The sequence below is a fragment of the Oncorhynchus kisutch genome, linkage group LG12 (assembly GCF_002021735.2).
Source record: "Oncorhynchus kisutch isolate 150728-3 linkage group LG12, Okis_V2, whole genome shotgun sequence".
In the NCBI taxonomy this organism is placed as follows: Eukaryota; Metazoa; Chordata; class Actinopteri; order Salmoniformes; family Salmonidae; genus Oncorhynchus; species Oncorhynchus kisutch.
This window is the reverse complement of record NC_034185.2, coordinates 17956067-17977613: the sequence shown is the minus strand read 5'-3', so window position 1 is coordinate 17977613 and position 21547 is coordinate 17956067. Positions and strand designations below refer to the sequence as shown.

Below are 21547 nucleotides of genomic sequence, written 5' to 3'. Positions count from 1 at the left end.
TGTGTGTTACTGTGTGTCAAATTTGATCAAATTAAATCAAATTTGATGGGTTTTTCCATTTCAGGCTGTAAGGCAACAAAATGTGAACATTTGGAAAGGGGGTGGTGACTTTCTATACCCACTGGACAAATGAAGCTTCTGAGAAGTTAATGGATTTGAAATACCAGCTCATTGTGAATAATGATAAAGGAGAGTGCAGGCATAGATAGATGTATGTATGTAGTCTCTTTGGCACAGAGTAACCCTTAATATAGTACTTCCTGTTCTATTTGAGCTACAATACAAATCGGTGTTCTACTTTACTGGAGCAATAGGGCTTCACAGTGGCGGTATCATAATACCCATAAAACGGGTGGTCCCACAGGGGATTTAAGAAAGACTTCAAATAAGGGCTGTGTTTTGTGAAGGCTTACTCTGACATGACGTTTTGATAACCATGTAAAGGTGACTTTTATCAATATATTAGACTATTTACTCAGATTTCAAAAATGCTAATCAGCATCAAGGTAGACCTCATGCAAAACTACAAATCCCTATCAGCTCCTGCACATCATCTATAGCTGACACCTTTGCAAAACCGGTATTGTGTCATTGTCGAATAACAGTGAAGACATCAAAACTATGAAATAACACATGGAATCATGTCATAAGCAAAAAATAGTGTTAAACAAATATATTTTATATCTGAGATTCTTCAAAGTAGCCACCCTTTGCTTTGATGACAGCTTTGCACACTTGGCATTCTCTCAACCAGATTCATGAGGTAGTCACCTGGAATGCATTTCAATTAACAGGACTGCCTTGTTAATAGCTGATTGGTGGGATTTCTTTCTTTCCTTAATTCATTTGAGAAAATCAGTTGTGTTGTGACAAGGTAGGGTGGTATACAGAAGATATTTGGTAAAAGACCAAGTCCATGTTATGGCAAGAACAGCTTATATAAGCAAAGAGAAACGACAGTCCATCATTACATTAAGACACGAAGGTCAGTCAATGCGGGATATTTCAAGAACTTGTAAAGTTTTTTCCATTGCAGTTTCAAAAACCATCAAGTACTATGATGAAACTGGCTCTCATGAGGATCACCACAGGAAAGGAAGGACCGGAGTTACTTCTGCTGCAGAGGATAAGTTCATTTGAGTTACCAGCCTTAGAAATTGCAGTCCAGGTAAATGCTTCACAGAGTACAAGTAACAGACACATCTCAACATCAACTGTTCAAAGTTGACTGTGTGAATCAGGCCTTACTGCAAAGAAACCACTACTAAAGGACACCAATAAGAAGAGACTTGCTTGGTCCAAGAAAGATAAGCAATGGACATTAGACCAGTGGAACTCTGTCCTTTGGTCTGATGAGTCCAAATGTGGCATTTTTGGTTCCAACCTCCGTGTCATTGAAAGACGCAGAGTAGGTGAACGGATTATCTCTGCATGTGTGTTTCCCCCCATGAAGCATGAAGCATGAAGAAGGAGGTGTGATGGTGTGGGGGTGCTTTGCTGATTATACTGTCTGTGATTTATTTAGAATTCCAGGCACACTTAACCAGCATGGCTACCACAGCATTCTGCAGCGATACGCCATGCCATCTGGTTTGAGCTTACTCCCACTATCATTAGTTTTTTGTCAGGACATCTCCAGTCTGTAAGGGCAATTCGACCAAGAAGGAGAGTGATGGAGTGCTGCATCAGATGACCTGGCCTCCACAATCACCCAACCTCAACCCAATTGAGATGGTTTGTGGTGAGTTGGACCGCAGTGAGAAGGAAAAGCAGCCAACAAGTGCTCAGCATGTGTGGGAACTCCTTCAAGACTGTTGGAAAAGCATTCCAGGTGAAGCTGGTTGAGAGAATGCCAAGAATATGCAAATCTGTCAAGGCAAAGGGTGGCTGCTTTGAAGAATCTCAAATATAAAATATATTGTGTCGAGGCTCAGGTCTGGGGAAGGGTACCAAAACATTTCTGCAGCATTGAAGGTCCCCAAGAACACAGTGGCCTCCATCATTATTAAAAAATCAAGTTTGGGCTCACCAAGACTCTTCCTAGAGCTGGCCACCTAGACAAACTGACCAATCGGGGGGGAAGGGCCTTGGTCAGGGAGGTGACCAAGAACCCAATGGTCACCTTGACAGAGCTCCAGAGTTCCTCTGTGGAGATTGGAGAACCTTCCAGAAGGACAAGCATCTCTGCAGCCCTCCACCAATCAGGCTTGTATGGTAGAGTGGCCAGATGGAAGCCACTTTTCAGTAAAAGGCACATGCGAACCTGCTTGAAATTTGTCAAAAGGCACCTAAAGGACATGAGAAACACGATTCTATGGTCCGATGAAACCAAGATTGAACTCTTTGGCCTGATTGCCAAGCGTCACCTCTGGAGGAAACCTGGCACCATCCCTACAGTGAAGCATGGTGGTAGCAGCATCATTCTGTGGGGATGTTTTTCAGCGGCAGGGACTGTGAGACTAGTCAGGATTAAGTGAAAGATGAACAGAGCAAAGTACAGAGAGATCCTTGATGAAAACCTGCTCCAGAGCGCTCAAGACCTCTGACTGGGATGAAGGTTCACCTTCCAACAGGACAACGACCCTAAGCGCACAGCCAAGACAATGCAAGAGTAGGTTTGGGACAAGTTTCTGAATGTCCTTGAGTGGCCCGGCCAGAGCCCAGACTTGAACCCGATCTAACATCTCTGTAGAGACCTGAAAATAGCTGTGCAGCGATACTCCCCTATCCAACCTGACAGCGCTTGAGGGGATCTGCAGAGAAGAATGGGAGAAACTCCCCAAATACAGGTGTGCCAAGCTTGTAGTGTCATACCCAAGAATACTGGAGGCTGTAATCGCAGACAAAATGTGCTTCAACAAGGTACTGAGTAAAGGGTCTGAATAGTTATGTCAATGTGATACTTCAGTTGTTGTTTTTATATAAATGTGCAAAAAGGTCTAAAACCCTGTTTTTCCCTTGTCATTATGGGGTATTGTGAATCGATTGCTGACCCCGTGGGGTCAAAATGATCACAAGAACGGTGAGCAAAAATCCCAGAACCACACGGGGGGACCTAGTGAATGACCTGCAGAGAGCTGGGACCAAAGTAACAAAGCCTACCATCAGTAACACACTACGCCGCCAGAGACTCAAATCCTGCAGTGCCAGACGTGTCCCCCTGCTTAAGCTAGTACATGTCCAGGCCCGTCTGAAGTTTGCTAGAGGGCATTTGGAGGATCCAGAAGAAGATTGGGAGAATGTCATATGGTCAGATGAAACCAAAATAGAACTTTTTGGTAAAAACTCAACTCGTCATGTTTGGAGGACAAAAAATGCTGAGTTGCATCCAAAGAACACCATACCTACTGTGAAGCATGGGGGTGGAAACATCATGCTTTGGGGCTGTTTTTCTGCAAAGGGACCAGGACGACAGATCCGTGTAAAGGAAAGAATGAATGGGGCCATGCATCGTGAGATTTTGAGTGAAAACCTCCTTCCATCAGCAAGGGAATTGAAGATGAAACGTGGCTGGGTCTTTCAGCATGACAATGATCCCAAACACACCGCCCGGGCAACGAAGGAGTGGCTTCGTGAGAAGCATTTTAAGGTCCTGGAGTGGCCTAGCCAGTCTCCAGATCTCAACCCCGTAGAAAATCTTCGGAGGGAGTTGAAAGTCCGTGTTGCCCAGCAACAGCCCAAAAACATCACTGCTCTAGAGGAGATCTGTATGGAGGAATGGGCCAAAATACCAGCAACAGTGTGTGAAAACCTTGTGAAGACTTACAGAAAACATTTGACCTCTGTCATTGCCAACAAAGGGTATATATCAAAGTATTGAGATACACTTTTGTTATTGACCAAATACTTATTTTCCACCATAATTTGCAAATAAATTCATAAAAAATCATACAATGTGATTTTCTGGATTTTTTTTCTCATTTTGTCTGTCATAGTTGAAGTGTACGATGAAAATTACAGGCCTCTCTAAGTGGGAGAACTTGCACAATTGGCCTCTCTAAGTGGGAGAACTTGCACAATTGGTGGCTGACTAAATACTTTTTTGTCCCACTGTATATACATACCCATTGATTCTTGAATATAACTTATAAATGCCTGATCAGCTTAGTTCTATTGGTTTACCCCATCAGAACCCCAAATATATGCTTGTTTTACTCTGTTTAAAACAATGTACATATAAACAGACACTTAATGGCCTAAAATATGGTTAAAACAATAATTTTGATATCATGGATGGTCAGTCCTTGCATCCATAGCTCTGTCTATGAATTTGAGAGTGGTTACATTTCTTCAGGCCCATCCCTCAGCTTTTTACCAAAACAGAGGTAGGGTGCCCCTTTTGTTATTGTTTCAAAGACTCTATAAGGGTTTCTTCAACTCAGCGGAAAGGTACTGGCTGAGACCTGGTAATATTATATTAGCACTTTCATTCATCACTTTGAATAAATGGGACCCCGCCACACCAGGTGCAAGTGGAGGATTTGAGTGTCAGTGCAATGTCACTCTACAATAGTGTATAAAAGCCTCTGGTTTAGTGGGTAGAACTCTTTCAACTACTGCACGGTAATTACAGACAGTGGTTAAATGTCATTGTTATTAGAAAGTCATCTAAATAAAGTGAAAGTGAATCATCTCTCACCATGCTTAAGACGACAAAGTAAAACACATTGGAAACAGAACAATTTTTTAAATCAATTGTTGCTGAATTTCCTCTTTACTTCAGTTTGCTCCTCCATTCATGCACATTGGCTGGAGAGCAAGTTAGTGTCAGTGTTCCCTTTGGATTCTAATGGATTAGTCTGAACACTTGATAGTCACTTTTTTCTCTACTCTGTCCAGCTGCTGCCTTACCTGCAGTCCAATCTAACGGGATTCAAGAAGCTGGAGATTCTCAACTTCAGGAACGGCAGCGTTGTGGTCAACAGCAAGATGAAGTTCTCCAAGTCAGTTCCATACAACGTGACCCAGGCCGTCCACTGTGTCCTAGAAGACTTCTGCAATGCTGCTGCCATAAGCCTCAACATTGAGATTGACAGTCACTCTCTGGACATAGAGCCGGGTATGAGATGAGATCCTGGCTTTGTCCCAAATGGCACCCTAGTCCCTATATAGTGCACTATTTTTTGACCAGAACCCTATGTGGTCATTTTTAAAGGTGACATTTACAGAATATGAAATACATAATGTATACAGTAGTAAGTCGAATCAAAACATGGAGAATACTACAGCAATAAAGAATAAAACACTAATGTAGACGATAAGTTGGTAGAGAGCAGGGGCGTGCGTCATGCACCCCGAAAATATAAGGGGGCACAAAGCATGTGAGGGTGGCTGGGGGGCAAGCGGCTGTCTGTCTGGAAACCACTTTTCCCTGCAATCTAGAGCTATAATCATTATGCTTAATTCTATGTCAAATATATATATTTTTTCTGCAAATCTAAAAATGTGCTTGAGCTGTCTGTATCCTCCTAACTGGTGTTAATTTATATTTTTAAGAAACAAAATATGCTTCTCTGCATCTCTGCTAAAATCTGGGTAAAACATTGAAAGGAATGTGAGTTTTACTCAGTACATTTAGTAATTGCTTGCTTTTCTACAGTCTACCAACCTTGCCAGAATGCATGCCAGCTAAGATAGTTAGATTAGCTAGCTACTCTAACTTGATTGATAGCCTGAAATGTCTTGGTACAGTAGCTAGTTATGAGGTTGGTAACCTATCACACCTCCAAAACGACCACTGCCTTGCTAAAGAAGCTGAGGGTAAAGGTGATGGACTGGCCAAGCATGTCTCCAGACCTAAACCCTATTGAGCATCTGTGGGGCATCCTAAAATGGAAGGTGGAGGAGTGCAAGGTCTCTAACATCCACCAGCTCCGTGATGTTGTCATGGAGGAGTGGAAGAGGACTCCAGTGGCAACCTGTGAAGCTCTGGTGAACTCCATGCCCAAAAGGGTTAAGGCAGTGCTGGAAAATGATGGTGGCCACACAAAATATTGACACTTTGGGCCCAATTTGGACATTTTCACTTAGGTGTGTACTCAATTTGTTGCAAGCGGTTTAGGCATTAATGGCTGTGTGTTGAGTTATTTTGAGGGGACAGCAAATTTACACTGTTATACAAGCTGTACACTCACTACTTTACATTGTAGCAAAGTGTAATTTCTTCAGTGTTGTCACATGAAAGGATATACTCAAATATTTGCAAAAATGTGAGGGGTGTACTCACTTATATATATATATAGAGAGAGAGAGAGTATATCACACACACAGGACAGATCTGAGATCTGCCCCTGTGCCCCCTATGGGTGTAAAATCCATCTAATGTTATGGTTTGTCTGTACCATCAATATTCGACTTTTCACTAGCTAATGTGCTAAACCTTAAAATGAAATGCAGAGAAGAAGCCGAGGAGGACCTACCTCATTAAAATCAATCGAATCAATCGAGAGAAAGAGGTTCATTAAAAAGGGGGAGAAGACAGCTTCACAGCTACTTTGATATTTAATGAATACTGATCTTACCATTTCCCCGTTCTTCATTATTTTTTAACAGCTGATCAAGCAGATCCCTGTAAGTTCTTGGCGTGCAACGACTTCTCTCGCTGTGTGGTGAACCGCTGGTCTCGGGAGGCCGAGTGTCTGTGTGACCCGGGCTACATTACGTTGGACGGTTTGCCCTGTCAGAGTATCTGTGTCCTGCAGCCTGACTACTGCCAAAACGGGGGTCAGTGTGAGATAGTGCCTGGGCATGGAGCCACTTGCAGGTACCTTAGCGTAACCAAATCCAAATAAAGTAAACATTGTGCCATGATTCTGTATATCCAGATTTCTATTAAGCCATTCATTGTTACTACGATGTATGAATTATAATATCCATTGCCATCACTTGTTGTTTCTCTCACCTGTTAGAGTTCAACTTGATGTTGTTCTCTTTGTTGATGTTGTCTACTTAAAGTGTTGAGAAGAAAGCAACACAACATGACATTCTAATGCCACATGCAACACACGTACACAAACACACACTTTCATGAACTGTAGTGTTCATAATGTGCTCTAACCCAGTGTCTTTGACCTCTTTAGATGTCCTGTAGGTAATGTCTGGCACTTTAACGGGGAGCGCTGCACTGAGCTGGTGGCCGTGCCAGTAGACCCCCTCCTTTTCATAAGCTGCTTTGTGGGCTTCCTGTCCTTTGTTTATGCCGTGATAGCTCTCATGATATTCATGTACACACAATGTAGACGGACCAGAGAGACAGTGACTTTGGCGTAAGCAAAAGTCTTTTCTTCACTGTGTTGATTTGTACGGTACATGTATTTAGCTGTACTATATGTATTCTTCTTTCAACACTTACTATATACATTCTAGTAAGAGATAACGTCCCCATTTTGCTTTTAGAGCTGAGAGCTGCACTGGTACTGTAGAATTAATACTAGTGGACTTGAGGTTTTCGGAACAGAGTGACTTTCTCTCGATGTTATAAGCTCCCAGCTTGCAGTCACAGACTTCCAGACAGTATTGTGCTGACTCTCTGTAACCTAGAGAGAAAATGTCTCCATAATGTCATTTTTCGCTTAACATAATTTTGATTATACCCAATTTAACATACTCCTCTCAGCTACAGAGGTAAAAGGGACATCTTTAGAAATCATCACCACTTAAATCTTGGTTCTTATTAAAAAATGAACATCTTCAAAGGTAATCATTATGCCTTTTATATGCGTAAAGATGAATTTCTGTATGGGCCAACTAAATATGTTTCGCTTCAGTAAAGACCATATGACAAGAATCTGAAACTTCCAAATCTCCTTCACTAACTATACATACACTATACACATACTATACTAACTACACTAACACTTAACTAATCCCACTACAGCAGTGGTATTCATAGTCTGGGTCACGGAGGAGCTGCATTGGGGTCGTCAAAATTACTATACATATATTTTTAGGAACAAAAATTAAGAGAACAGATTATTGTATGGGACAATATACAAACGTTTATGAGAAAGCTAATTTAAAAAATTGATAAATATTTTAGTTTAAAAAAAAAGTTGTCATTTTGATACATGAAAATGCAATGAATTGAAGGTTATTTGTTATTTAAGGTTGTGCGGGGTCGCGAGAAATTCTTGGGGAAAAAACAGGGTCCCAGCTGAAAATATTTGAATACACTGCCCTCCAGTATATGTAAATACTCCAACAAAGTGTTCAAGCAAAGGTTAAAGTGTCAGTGGCTTTAGGTCCCTCTCTGATCCGGTTAGTTCCATGTGTAATTATGCGAGCATTGGGGGGCTTCACCCCACCAGGAACCAGTCAACACACCCACACAGACCTGGATTTGACATCTCCTATTAACACAGTGTGCGCATCCCAAATGGCATCCTATTCCCTATGTAGTGCATTACAATTGACCAGGGCCCGTAGGGCAGGGACAAAATAGTGCCCTGCGGTGTATATAGGGAATAGGGTGCCATTTGGGACACAAACAGACCCTAACACAGTAATCCAGCCCCTAGATCAGACAGCACCACAAACAGTCAGAAATAACAACCGTCTATGAAAATCTAAAGGTTAATACATTATCTAGCTTTCTCAGTCTATGAAAACTCAAAGGTTAATACCATACAGGGTGCTGCTGACATTATCTACCTTTCAGTAATCTTATTGTAAATAGTTTAAGATTTCTCAGGGAAATCTATTCCAGTAAACAATATAGGTCTACAATCGCGTAAGATTCTAAAATAGTTTAAATATCTGACTATTAGATAGTTAATGTCAGTCCATTGGTCTGTGAGCAAAGTGGAGGAACAGTAGTTTTGCCAAAAAAGGATAATGCATCTGCACCATAGTGAACTCAGTGTCCTTCCATTGTGACAATCTCACAGGTCTATACAGTGACCTAATGACTGTCTTCTTTACAGAAAAACCTCTTGTCGTGTTTCACCCCATGTGATTTTTGCCCCTTGGGATAATATATAGTTGCAATTGTTTTCTTGTTCGCTCATTTGTTTGTTATTTTTGTCTCAATAACCTTTTTCATGTTTTTTTGTTGGTAGATACCCAGACAAGTATACAAGTCTTCCCGGCATGACAAGTTAATAAAATCGAGGGTTGAATGACATCAACACTATGTACTGGGGTAAGGACTTGTTTGTTTATTTGCTTTTAAAAATCTTTATTTGACCTTCATTTCGGACCCAGTCATGCCACATTATCGAAACAAGTAAGCAAATCAAACCATGACATCATATAATTATCATTCAAATAAATTGGTCCATGATCTTTCCACTAGTTTACGGGTGGCACTCAAATTGGTTTAGTCGAGTGTATTTCCACAAGACTGTAAGCCACAGACAGACACACCTCACACAGACAAACCAAAGCTCCCAAAGGGAACGCTTAGTCCATGTTATTCACCTCTTGATGGAGGAGAGACAGATTGGCAAGCCTGTGGTTGCTTTCCAAATGCAGGCTTTGAAATTAGTCTCGCCTTCTTTGAGCCTCTTTCCGGGTCAGTCATTTTGCTGTTGAGGAACTGGGTCAAATGTAATGAATTAAGGGTTAAATTTAAACAAACAGAATCTAACATGGCTGACTTTCATTCCAAAGATCATACAATATAAAGTATCAGACTTGGGTTTCTACACTATGCCAGTTTAATGAATGCTTGACAAAGTGGAACTACCTTAGCCTGCATACACTGTACACTCCCTTTGGCAAATACGAACAAAGGTAACACTGGCATCTGTGTTTCTCCTCTGTTTTAGACATGGCGACTGCAGAAGACAGCGGTTGGATCACTGCAGAAGACAGCGGTTGGATCACTGCAGAAGACAGCCTTTGGATCACTGCAGAAGCAACAAAGTACCGTTTATAAAGGATATTTAATAGCTGATGCAGTTAACAGACTGTTGTGACTGCAGAAAGACATTGATCTGCGGTCTTCTGATTGACAGGCAGACACAACCCCTTCATCTCATCTTTCCAAAGCCTGTGTTTCACCTGAAAGGATACTCCCCAAACTGTGGACGACAAACAGATGTGATCATTTCGCTGCATTTATCAAGTTGCAAAGGCACCCCAGGACAGCAAACTGCTTTTATACATAATGTGCTGACAATGTAGTAGCACTTAAAAAAATAAAATAAAAATGCCAGAAGAAAAGTGATGTTTTCCTCATGAGGTATGTATGTTGCAATGGAGTATAGTTAATATCACATACTGTACACCTGTCTCTGTATTGGTTTAATATTGATAATTGTATAAAGTCCATCTGTTTCCTCAGTGTCGTCAAACATCTGTTCTGTACACATCAGGGAAATGAACTACTCACTGTCTTCAATAGGGCTTTTTTAACTGTGTGTATTTTTGCTGCTGTACCATTACCATGTGGAGGAATAGAGTGATGTCAAACACGAGGGCCAAAAGCAGTTGAGTGAAGCATGAAATGCGTTTATTTCAGTTAGAGATCAGCATTGGAAAAGGCAGTATCTGAGGAATGATTGCTATGCGTGTTGTGAGATACAGAGCATATGGAAGCCAGTCAGTCATTTGTTGTACATTACAAGCGATATTCAAGGAGACCCCACACTACAGTAGTAAACTCTGCTGTTTGTCAGAAATACATACTTCGGGCTAAACTGAAGACATGCTTTAGACACGAGCATGAGTGGATAGATTTCAAACAACCACAACGTCGCCTTTCGCTTGTGCAGAGTGTCTAAGGGAATGAGAAGAAACTCAAGACTAACAGCCTTACCTGAAGAGAGTAGTTCTAGTCTCACAAGATTGTCATGTACTGTGTGTTTGAGAGTCTGTCCTCCTTGTAGTGTTGTGTGTGTAAATTATTGCTTCATCATTTGTTTATTTTAAGAAACATGAGTCATGTGACCAAACCCTTTATAGCAGGGGTGTTAAACTCATTCCATGGAGGGCTGAGTGTCTGCAGGTTTTTGTTTTTTCCTTTCAATTAAGACCTACAGTAGACAACTAGGTGAAGGGAGGTCCTTACTAATTAGTGACCTTAATTCATTAATCAAATACGAGGGTGGAGCAAAAACCCGCAGACACATGGCCCTCTGTGGAATGATTTTGACACATGCTTTAGAGTATCTTAGAGTAGAAATATTTATTTAGAAAATAAATGTGTACATTCCTGTGTAGAAACATTAGACTCTCTATCATACACGTAGAACATTCTGTATGTATGTGTCTATTGGAATATCTAGTAGAGAGAAGAATAGTTGACTATATTTTATATGAGCTTGAATGAAGTTGGGGTCAAGAAGACATCAACACGATTTCACTATTCAGTTTTTGTCCCATACACACATTTGGTCCGACATCGTAGAGTATCTCAAGAATTGTATTATTCACTTCTCATAATTAAGTTTGATTCATTCATTATTTTTCTTTTTGTTTCAATATTTGGAATAGGCATTGTTTCATGTGTAGAACATGAAACAATTTCAACCATGTGGCTTTAGTAATGAATGGTTGGGGAATGTAAAAAGGAAATATTTCTTTACCTTTCATTAGCAAACCTAAATCACACATATGAAGAATAAAACAAACCGCTCCTAACCAAACAGTAAGGACTGAAGGAACAAATCAACAAACCCATATTACATTCAGTCTGAAAGCCAGAGGTAAAAACTTATTACAGTATTATCAAATATTATAATTAGAAATGAATGTGAATTTATGTGCAGTTACTAAAAAATATCCTTAGAGAAGAACCTGACGCTCAAGTATAACTGCCTCACATGAGAAAACAGAGTTGCAACCTAGCCCATTTCTACCCCAACCTAGCCCATTTCTACCCCAACCTAGCCCATTTCTACCCCAACCTAGCCCATTTCTACCCCAACCTAGCCCATTTCTACCCCTCTCTTGTGCAAGTATTGTCCTATAATTACTACATGAAAATAAACAGCAAGTATCGGTTTGAGTGAAATGATCAACAAGCTGTTAAGACTGCAGAGACAAAATGTTGACTTCCTTTTAAATCACAAAGACATAATATTAAACAACAATTTAATACTCAAAACTTATTTGGAGGCAGCTCTGAAACACTTCCTACTTTCAGCAAATTACCCTGTTAAAGTAGTTTTAATAAGGCCTCGTAGTTAAAGTAGTTTTAATAAGGCCTCGTAGTTAAAGTAGTTTTAATAAGGCCTCGTAGTTAAAGTAGCAGGAATATTAAAAGGAAAACATCCATATTTGCTCGAGAAACAAAACTAGATGTAATAATTAGTCACTGTCCGATTCCTCTGCATAGGTTCACTGCAAATTCCCCCGCACCCACCAAGAAATAATACATCAAGACAATTGAAAGCAGCCAAGACCAACAACATGAACAAAAGAAAATAGACAATTAACAAAAAGTGGTTAATTTATGACTTGCCCCCAGTCAAAACATGGTAGAGTAGGCTTGAATACCCACTGTGTTAGGTACAGTAGCTTAGTGCATTCTTCCCTTTGCTGTAGTGAGAGAAAGGCCTGTGGTTTAAGACAGGGGGCTTTAGCTCCAGGGTGAAGTTTCCCAGAGTACAGATCTAGGATCAGCTTCCCGTCCCCCAATCCTAACCTTAACCTTTAGGTGGGGAAAATGCTAAACTGACCCACGATCAGCGACTAGGGGCAAATTCACCCAACACCCTTTACTTGAGGAGGGTCTTCAGCATGGCTGTGGCGTAGGTGGGGCGGGCCTGTTGTTTCTCGATGGCTCTCCGGAGGTACTGGATGCCCCCGCAGCGCTCCCAGATCTCCTCAAACTGCCGGGGCAGGATCTCAGCTCCCCTCTTCCTTGTCAAGCCTGTCTCCTCCAGGCTCAGCTCACACATCTCCATGTCGTCTTTCCCTAGAGACACAGACCGCAAAAAATAGAGCATCGTGCCTGTGAGGCAGTAAGACTATAAATCGTACAGATAAATGAGCGTGCATACGCACACACGAGAGAGAGAATATCGCCTATACTATGAGTTCTGTTTCACTGACTGACCTGCCACCAGCAGGATGGGCTGCTTGTCCGGGTGCAGCTCCATCTGCCTTGCGATCCAGGGCCCATCAAAGTGGGCGTACCACCAACCCTTCTTTTTGTTCTGTGGGTCCTTGTACTGGTCCCCGGGCCGGATGAAGGGGATGCGGAAGTAGCGCTGCTGCCTGTTCATGGCCACCTCATGTTGCCTGGCTGGGATGGGCGGGGCTGAGTTTGCCTGGGCTGTTGGGGGAGGGGCTAGTTAGACTAATGACGCTTGTTGATTGGAATGGGAAGGAACAATAGCCTAACCAATAGGGGTGGGGTAGAAACAGGAACCAATATGAATGGTAAAAGAAACCAATAGACTGGGAAGTAACAGGAACCAATAGGGATGCAGGGAGTGTGATGTTGCTCGAGCTAGGGAGGAGGGATCAGCACTAGCAGTAGATCACAGAGCTACTGATCAAAGGGGGAGTAAATCAGAGCGACAAGCAGCATGTCAGGTGTTTGTTAAAGAGTTTGAACGCTCGTATCAAAACATAAAGAGCATTGATTTGCATATTCTCTACAAAGTGGAGCGTAAATAAATGAGGGATAGTGATTGAAGGGGGTGGATGGGTGGGAGGCTCTATGGATAAAAGGACCAGAGAAAGATATTGGTAGAGTAGCCTCAGCCCTGTTGATAGGCGTGGTACAGCAGTGTTTCTCAACCCCAGTCCTCTGGTACCCCTCAACAGCACACATTTTTGTTGTACCTCAATTTCCACTCATTGAGGGATTGATTTAAACCTGGGACACCAGGTGGGTGCAATTCATTATCAGGTAGAACAGAAAACCATCAGGCTCCGGACCTCATAGGGCAGGGCTTCCCAAACGCGGTCCTTGGGTTTTTTGCAATACAGCTGATTAAAATAATGAACTAATCTTCAAGCTTTAATAATGTGAATTAGTTGTGTAACGTTAGGGCAAAATCCAAAACGTGCACCCCTTGCGGTGCCGAGGACTTGGGGTCGCTTTAAAAAATTATGAAGTTGAAATAAACTATAAGATGGTGCAAAAGTCATGTAAGGAAAATATATAGAGAATGAATAACATTAGAGAGTACCCCTGCTCGGGGGTGTCCAATCAAATTGCAGATTTTGGACCAATGGGTAAATAATCTGTTAATTGTATAGATACTCCTCTAAGAAAGCCAATGGTTCAAACTTCATGTCAAAAGTTATTGGAGTTTTTACCCTTGCAGGATGGTCAACATTAGGGTGACTAAATCAATGGAGGCCAGAGAAGATAAGTGGTAATAAAAATAAAAGAAAAACCAGGAAAATAGCATCGCGTCAGCTAGGCTGGATGCTGTGAGAGAATTAAGCAAACTGACAGGCTCAACGTTGAACTCATCCTTTTCCTTGTTGAATCAGGAGAACATAAAACAATACAAAGGTAAGAGAGATTTTGAGACATGACGTGTAGTATTTTCATATTTTTGTGTTTGTTTTTCATATTAATGCAAAATGCCTGTTCTTTTTAGAAGATTTCTCACAAAAACAAGCGTACCACTGTGAAATGTCAACGGAGAACAGAGCTTTTTCAAAGAAATTTACATTCACTTCAGTTCCTGTCACGTTAATTTGTCTTTTTGTTACCCGTAGAAACAACTTTGCAGACCACCACATGTAAAATCCACAAGTCGCTGTCGCAGCCTTATTCTAAAATGGATTCAATTGTTTTTTTTCCCGGCTCATCAATCTTATGCACAATACCCCATAATGACAAAGCAAAAACTGTGTTTTAGACATTTTTGAGAATGTACACTACCGTTCAAAAGTTTGGGGTCACTTAGAAATGTACTTGTTTTTGAAAGATTTTTTTGGTCCATTAAAATAACATCAAATTGATCAGAAATACAGTGTAGACATTGTTAATGTTGTAAATGACTATTGTAGCTGGAAATGGCAGATTTTTAATGGAATATCTACAGAGGCCCATTATCAATTATGTTAGCACAGCTGACAACTATTGTACTGATTAAAGAAGCAATAAAACTGGCCTTCTTTAGTCTAGTTGTGTATCTGGAGCATCAGCATTTGTGGGTTCAATTACAGGCTCAAAATGTCCACAAACTTTCTTCTGAAACTCGTCAGTCTTATTCTTGTTCGGAGAAATGAAGGCTATTCCATGCGAGAAATTGCCAAGAAACTGAAGATCTCATACAACGCTGTGTACTACTCCGTTCACAGAATAGCACAAACGGTCTCGAACCAGAATAGAAAGAGGAGTGGGAGGCCCCGGTGCACAACTGAGTAAGAGGACAAGTACATTAGTGTCTAGTTTGAGAAACAGATGCCTCGCAAGTCCTCAACTGGCAGCTTCATTAAATCGTATCCGCAAAACACCAGTCTCAACATCAACAGTGAAGAGGCGACTCCGGGATGCTGGCCTTGTAGGCAGAGTTCCTCTGTCCAGTGTCTGTGTTCTTTTGCCCATCTTAATCTTTTATTTTTATTGGCCAGTCTGAGATATGGCTTTTTCTTTGCAACTCTGCCTAGAAGGCCAGCATCCCGGGGTCACCTCAGCAGGTTGACGTGTTATGCTGTCACACTTCCATAAACACGAAGAGACGGAGACCTGCAGTGTCTCAAATGGCACCCTATTCTCTATGGGCCCCGGTCAAAAGTAGTGCACTATATAACATGCTGACTAGACCGGGCGCAACATGCGCATGTGGATTTTGTCCACCCACACCAGACGCGATCAGGACACGCAGGTTGAAATATCAAAACGAACTCTGAACTATATTAATTTGGGGACAGAAAAGCATTAAACATTTATGACCATTTTGCTTGCTAGCTTGCTGTTGCTAGCCAATTCATCCTGGGATATAAACATTGGGTTGTTATTATTACCAGAAACGCGCAAGGTCCTCTACTCTGACAATTAATCCACAGACAAAAGGGTAAACAGGCCTCCCGAGTGGCACAGTGGTCCAAGGCACTGGCAGTGACCGGGAGACCCATGGGGTGGCGCACAATTTGCCCAGCTTCGTTCGGATTAGGGGAGGTTCTTGTCCCGTCGCGCACTAGCGACTCCTGTGTCGGGCCAAGCGCAAGGCAAGCTGACACGATCCCCAGGTGAACAGTGTTTCCTCCGACACATTGATGTGGCTGGCTTCCGGGTCAAGCGGGCGTTGTGTCAAGAAGCAGTGCGGCTTGGCTGGGTTTCGGAGGATGCACCGCCTTCGACCTTCGCCTCTACCGAGTCCGTACGGGATTTGCAGCAATGGGACAAGACTGTAACTACCAATTGGGGAGAAAATAATAATAAAAAATAAAAAAGAGGAGTAAACAGAGTTTGTTTCTAGTAATCTCTCCTCCTTCAGGCTTCTTCTTTGGACTTTATATGGAGGTTGGCAACCAACTTTAAGGTGCATTGCCACCACCAACTGGACTGGAGTGTAGACCTTAGTTCATCTTTCAATCACCCACGTTGGGTATATGCTCCTAAAAACCAATGAGGAAATGGCACGTGGGTATATTCTCCGAAAAACCATTAAAAACCAATGAGGAGATGGGAGAGGGGAACTTGCAGCGCTTCAAGTGTCAAGTTCTATTTTAGCGCCTGGCTACAGAGATGCTCGCTGACGTGCGGGAGAAGTGTGGATGCAATGATTGAATAACATGCATGTGTACATTTATTTTGCAACGCGAGCAGTGTGGTCAGCATGTGAGGAATAAGGTGTCATTTGGGACGTGCCCACACATTCATCCCAAACACAATTTAGCCTGATTGCCTGAGCACTTTTAGCTCCCATTGTCAGCGTAGCCACATCACATTTGCATCAGCATCAATAACACCAGCCATTTAGGCACTTTGAAATCTCTTTGTACACATCCTCATTCTCGATCAGCTTACGTTAGATGTTTGACTACACTGTGTCTCGTACAATATCCAATATCCCCCAATATCCTCCTACCTTAATAATCTTCGAAGAATGCCAGGTGTACTTAGTTGACACTCCCTTAATAATCTTCAAGGTGCACTGACTGTAGTAGACACCCCCTTAATAATCTTCAAGGTGCACTTACTGTAGTTGACACCCCCCTTAATAATCTTCAAGGTGCACTTACTGTAGTAGACACCCCCCTTAATAATCTTCAAGGTGCACTTACTGTAGTTGACACCCCCTTAATAATCTTCAAGGTGCACTTACTGTAGTTGACACCCCCTTAATAATCTTCAAGGTGCACTTACTGTAGTTGACACCCCCCTTAATAATCTTCAAGGTGCACTTACTGTAGTTGACACCCCCCTTAATAATCTTCAAGGTGCACTTACTGTAGTTGACACCGCCCTTAATAATCTTCAAGGTGCACTTACTGTAGTTGACACCCCCTTAATAATCTTCAAGGTGCACTTACTGTAGTTGACACCCCCCTTAATAATCTTCAAGGTGCACTTACTGTAGTTGACACCCCCCTTAATAATCTTCAAGGTGCACTTACTGTAGTTGACACTCCCCTTAATCATCTTCAAGGTGCACTTACTGTAGTTGACACCCCCCTTAATAATCTTCAAGGTTCACTTACTGTAGTAGACACCCCCTTAATAATCTTCAAGGTGCACTTACTGTAGTTGACACCCCCCTTAATAATCTTCAAGGTGCACTTACTGTAGTTGACACCCCCTTAATAATCTTCAAGGTGCACTTACTGTAGTTGACCACCCCCCTTAATAATCTTCAAGGTGCACTTACTGTAGTTGACACCCCCCTTAATAATCTTCAAGGTGCACTTACTGTAGTAGACACCCCCTTAATAATCTTCAAGGTGCACTTACTGTAGTTGACACCGCCCTTAATAATCTTCAAGGTGCACTTACTGTAGTTGACACCCCCTTAATAATCTTCAAGGTGCACTTACTGTAGTTGACACCCCCCTTAATAATCTTCAAGGTGCACTTACTGTAGTTGACACCCCCCTTAATAATCTTCAAGGTGCACTTACTGTAGTTGACACCCCCCTTAATCATCTTCAAGGTGCACTTACTGTAGTTGACACCCCCCTTAATAATCTTCAAGGTTCACTTACTGTAGTAGACACCCCCTTAATAATCTTCAAGGTGCACTTACTGTAGTTGACACCCCCCTTAATAATCTTCAAGGTGCACTTACTGTAGTTGACACCCCCTTAATAATCTTCAAGGTGTACTTACTGTAGTTGACACCCCCCTTAATAATCTTCAAGGTGCACTTACTGTAGTTGACACCCCCCTTAATAATCTTCAAGGTGCACTTACTGTAGTTGACACCCCCCTTAATAATCTTCAAGGTGCACTTACTGTAGTTGACACCCCCCTTAATAATCTTCAAGGTGCACTTACTGTAGTTGACACCCCCCTTAACAATCTTCAAGGTGCACTTACTGTAGTTGACACCCCCCTTAATAATCTTCAAGGTGCACTTACTGTAGTAGACACCCCCTTAATAATCTTCAAGGTGCACTTACTGTAGTTGACACCCCCCTTAATAATCTTCAAGGTGCACTTACTGTAGTTGACACCCCCCTTAATAATCTTCAAGGTGCACTTACTGTAGTAGACACCCCCTTAATAATCTTCAAGGTGCACTTACTGTAGTTGACACCCCCCTTAATAATCTTCAAGGTGCACTTACTGTAGTTGACACCCCCTTAATAATCTTCAAGGTGCACTTACTGTAGTTGACACCCCCCTTAATAATCTTCAAGGTGCACTTACTGTAGTTGACACCCCCCTTAATAATCTTCAAGGTGCACTTACTGTAGTAGACACCCCCTTAATAATCTTCAAGGTGCACTTACTGTAGTTGACACCCCCCTTAATAATCTTCAAGGTGCACTTACTGTAGTTGACACCCCCCTTAATAATCTTCAAGGTGCACTTACTGTAGTTGACACCCCCCTTAATAATCTTCAAGGTGCACTTACTGTAGTTGACACCCCCCTTAGTAATCTTCAAGGTGCACTTACTGTAGTTGACACCCCCCTTAATAATCTTCAAGGTGCACTTACTGTAGTAGACACCCCCTTAATAATCTTCAAGGTGCACTTACTGTAGTTGACACCCCCCTTAATAATCTTCAAGGTGCACTTACTGTAGTTGACACCCCCTTAATAATCTTCAAGGTGCACTTACTGTAGTTGACACCCCCCTTAATAATCTTCAAGGTGCACTTACTGTAGTTGACACCCCCCTTAATAATCTTCAAGGTGCACTTACTGTAGTAGACACCCACTTAATAATCTTCAAGGTGCACTTACTGTAGTTGACACCCCCCTTAATAATCTTCAAGGTGCACTTACTGTAGTTGACACCCCCTTAATAATCTTCAAGGTGCACTTACTGTAGTTGACACCCCCCTTAATAATCTTCAAGGTGCACTTACTGTAGTTGACACCCCCCTTAATAATCTTCGAGGTGCACTTACTGTAGTTGACACCCCCCTTAATAATCTTCAAGGTGCACTTACTGTAGTAGACACCCCCTTAATAATCTTCAAGGTGCACTTACTGTAGTAGACACCCCCTTAATAATCTTCAAGGTGCACTTACTGTAGTTGACACCCCCCTTAATAATCTTCAAGGTGCACTTACTGTAGTTGACACCCCCCTTAATAATCTTCAAGGTGCACTTACTGTAGTTGACACCCCCTTAATAATCTTCAAGGTGCACTTACTGTAGTAGACACCCCCTTAATAATTTTCAAGGTGCACTTACTGTAGTTGACACCCCCCTTAATAATCTTCAAGGTGCACTTACTGTAGTTGACACCCCCCTTAATAATCTTCAAGGTGCACTTACTGTAGTAGACACCCCCTTAATAATCTTCAAGGTGCACTTACTGTAGTTGACACCCCCCTTAATAATCTTCAAGGTGCACTTACTGTAGTTGACACCCCCCTTAATAATCTTCAAAGAATGGCAGGTGCACTTAGTTGACAACCTCTTAATAACCTTATTCTGTCCCAGGAATAAAATAACATGCAATCTAAAGACGTTTCATTTTTTTTTTAAGAAACCAGTTGCTCTATGATTCCTTACACCATCACCAAGTTTGCATCCCAAATGGCACCCTATTTCCTATATAGTGCACTACTGTTGACCAGAGCCTTATGGGTCCTTGACCAGAGCCTTATGGGTACTGGTAAAAAGTAGTGCACTACAAGGAAATAGGGTGCATCCCAAAACAGAAAGTAAACCCCTTCCACACACCCTCCGTTTCCCCATGGTTAATAGATGGGTTAGGGGCTGAGGTTAGTGATGCTGCTACATCGTGGAGAACCACTTACGTGCTTGTCTCACACGAGGTGCGAGATCTGAAAGTAAACATGCCAGGTTAAACTTACAAACATCACATGCAGTATGGCACAGGTATGAAACCAACAACATGCAAGACAAGATCATGGAATGACAAATGGATTTCCTATGAATACATTTTTGAGCCTATCACAACATCATAGATGTTAGGGGAAGAAGAAACCATTATATATAATGACAGAGTCATTACCACATCTTTACATGTGTTTACGGTAGCCAGGACCGGCCTAAATGGATGACACCATAGGCATGGAAGAACGGGGAGGGTCATTCCACTGTATATGGTCATTCACAAGCAAAATCATTAGATTGTAGGCTATATTATGCTAGGACCCTGAAAATATGAGCTCTCCTCAGCCTCTGGCTTGTTATTGTGTCAGAGAGCAGGTAGAGGTATAGCTGGTACTGTGCTGTGTATGCCCACTAAGTGAGAGGTGGGGGCTGGGCATAGCTACAGACCCTATAATTATACATGATGATTCTGTTTGTAATTCTATGGGGGCTGGGTATGTGGTCCAATCAGTAGTCTAACAGACTAAAATAAAGTGTGTCTGCACTCTGTCACACGGGGGGAAAAATAGCTCTTTGTCGTCATGGTGACTGCTCATGGAAATGAAGCAGAACCAGGAGCAAGACAGCACAGGTTTCTATGGAGAACAATGAGAAGAGGTCAGGCTGGAGGAAGAGAGCAGCCACCACCAGGATGTGTCCCAAATGGCACCCTATCCACTAGTATCAGTACTATATTAGAATACTCAATAGGGGGCTAAAGCTCTAACCGAGACAGTCTCTTTGGGTCTGCCTCCTCTAGGGTATTGGGAGCAGAATAAAAATGGATGTTTTTCGATTCAAGCCTATCAAATAATTGAAAAAGACACCTACAGTGATGTTGTACTGTATAACACTGTCTGAAATATCGCCCTTACCATAGTCAGTGACTGATTTGGGGGCCCTCTGCTCTGTGACGCCGGGGTTGTTGCCACGCTTCTTGTTCTTTGACTTCCAGGCGTGGTAGACCTTCAGCCGGCGGTGGAACTCTTCTCGGCAGGCAGCCAGCAACTCAATGTCTGCAGGTTGAGAGAGATAAAAAAGAGAGAGAATGGGAGAGAGGGTAGAGAAAAAGAAAAGGAAGAGAGAGAAGAAAGGGAGGGAGAAATATGAGAGCATAGCAGGTACTGAAGTATACCAGAACACTAGAACCCCCATGGTCAGAGCTAC

The 21547-nt window shown here is 42.1% G+C and overlaps 2 protein-coding genes across 10 annotated transcripts in view; one reads left to right on the top strand and one right to left on the bottom strand.

Moving 5' to 3' along the window:
* The window catches only part of LOC109900627 (interphotoreceptor matrix proteoglycan 1), a 40436-nt gene extending 29637 nt beyond the window's left edge, over positions 1 to 10799 (top strand). For 3 of the 5 annotated variants that reach the window (XM_031837016.1, XM_031837014.1, XM_031837015.1), the window contains 4 exons: positions 4840 to 5059; positions 6553 to 6763; positions 9057 to 9139; positions 9768 to 10284. In XM_031837016.1, coding sequence (XP_031692876.1) covers positions 4840 to 5059; positions 6553 to 6763; positions 9057 to 9099 — 474 coding nt within the window. In that variant the 3' untranslated portion in view covers positions 9100 to 9139; positions 9768 to 10284. Of the gene's footprint in view, positions 1 to 4839; positions 5060 to 6552; positions 6764 to 9056; positions 9140 to 9767 lie in introns of all 5 variants that reach the window. The other 2 variants (XR_004211883.1, XR_004211884.1) reach the window with 2 other exon arrangements.
* Positions 10437 to 21547, bottom strand: part of LOC109900628 (unconventional myosin-VI) — a 154308-nt gene continuing 143197 nt past the window's right edge. For 3 of the 5 annotated variants that reach the window (XM_031837018.1, XM_031837017.1, XM_031837020.1), the window contains 4 exons: positions 21256 to 21396; positions 20302 to 20328; positions 13004 to 13222; positions 10437 to 12862 (listed from right to left, as the gene is read on the bottom strand). In XM_031837018.1, the coding sequence (XP_031692878.1) occupies positions 12663 to 12862; positions 13004 to 13222; positions 20302 to 20328; positions 21256 to 21396 (587 nt within the window). In that variant the 3' untranslated portion in view covers positions 10437 to 12662. The remainder of the gene's footprint in view (positions 12863 to 13003; positions 13223 to 20301; positions 20329 to 21255; positions 21397 to 21547) is intronic. The other 2 variants (XM_031837021.1, XM_031837019.1) reach the window with 1 other exon arrangement.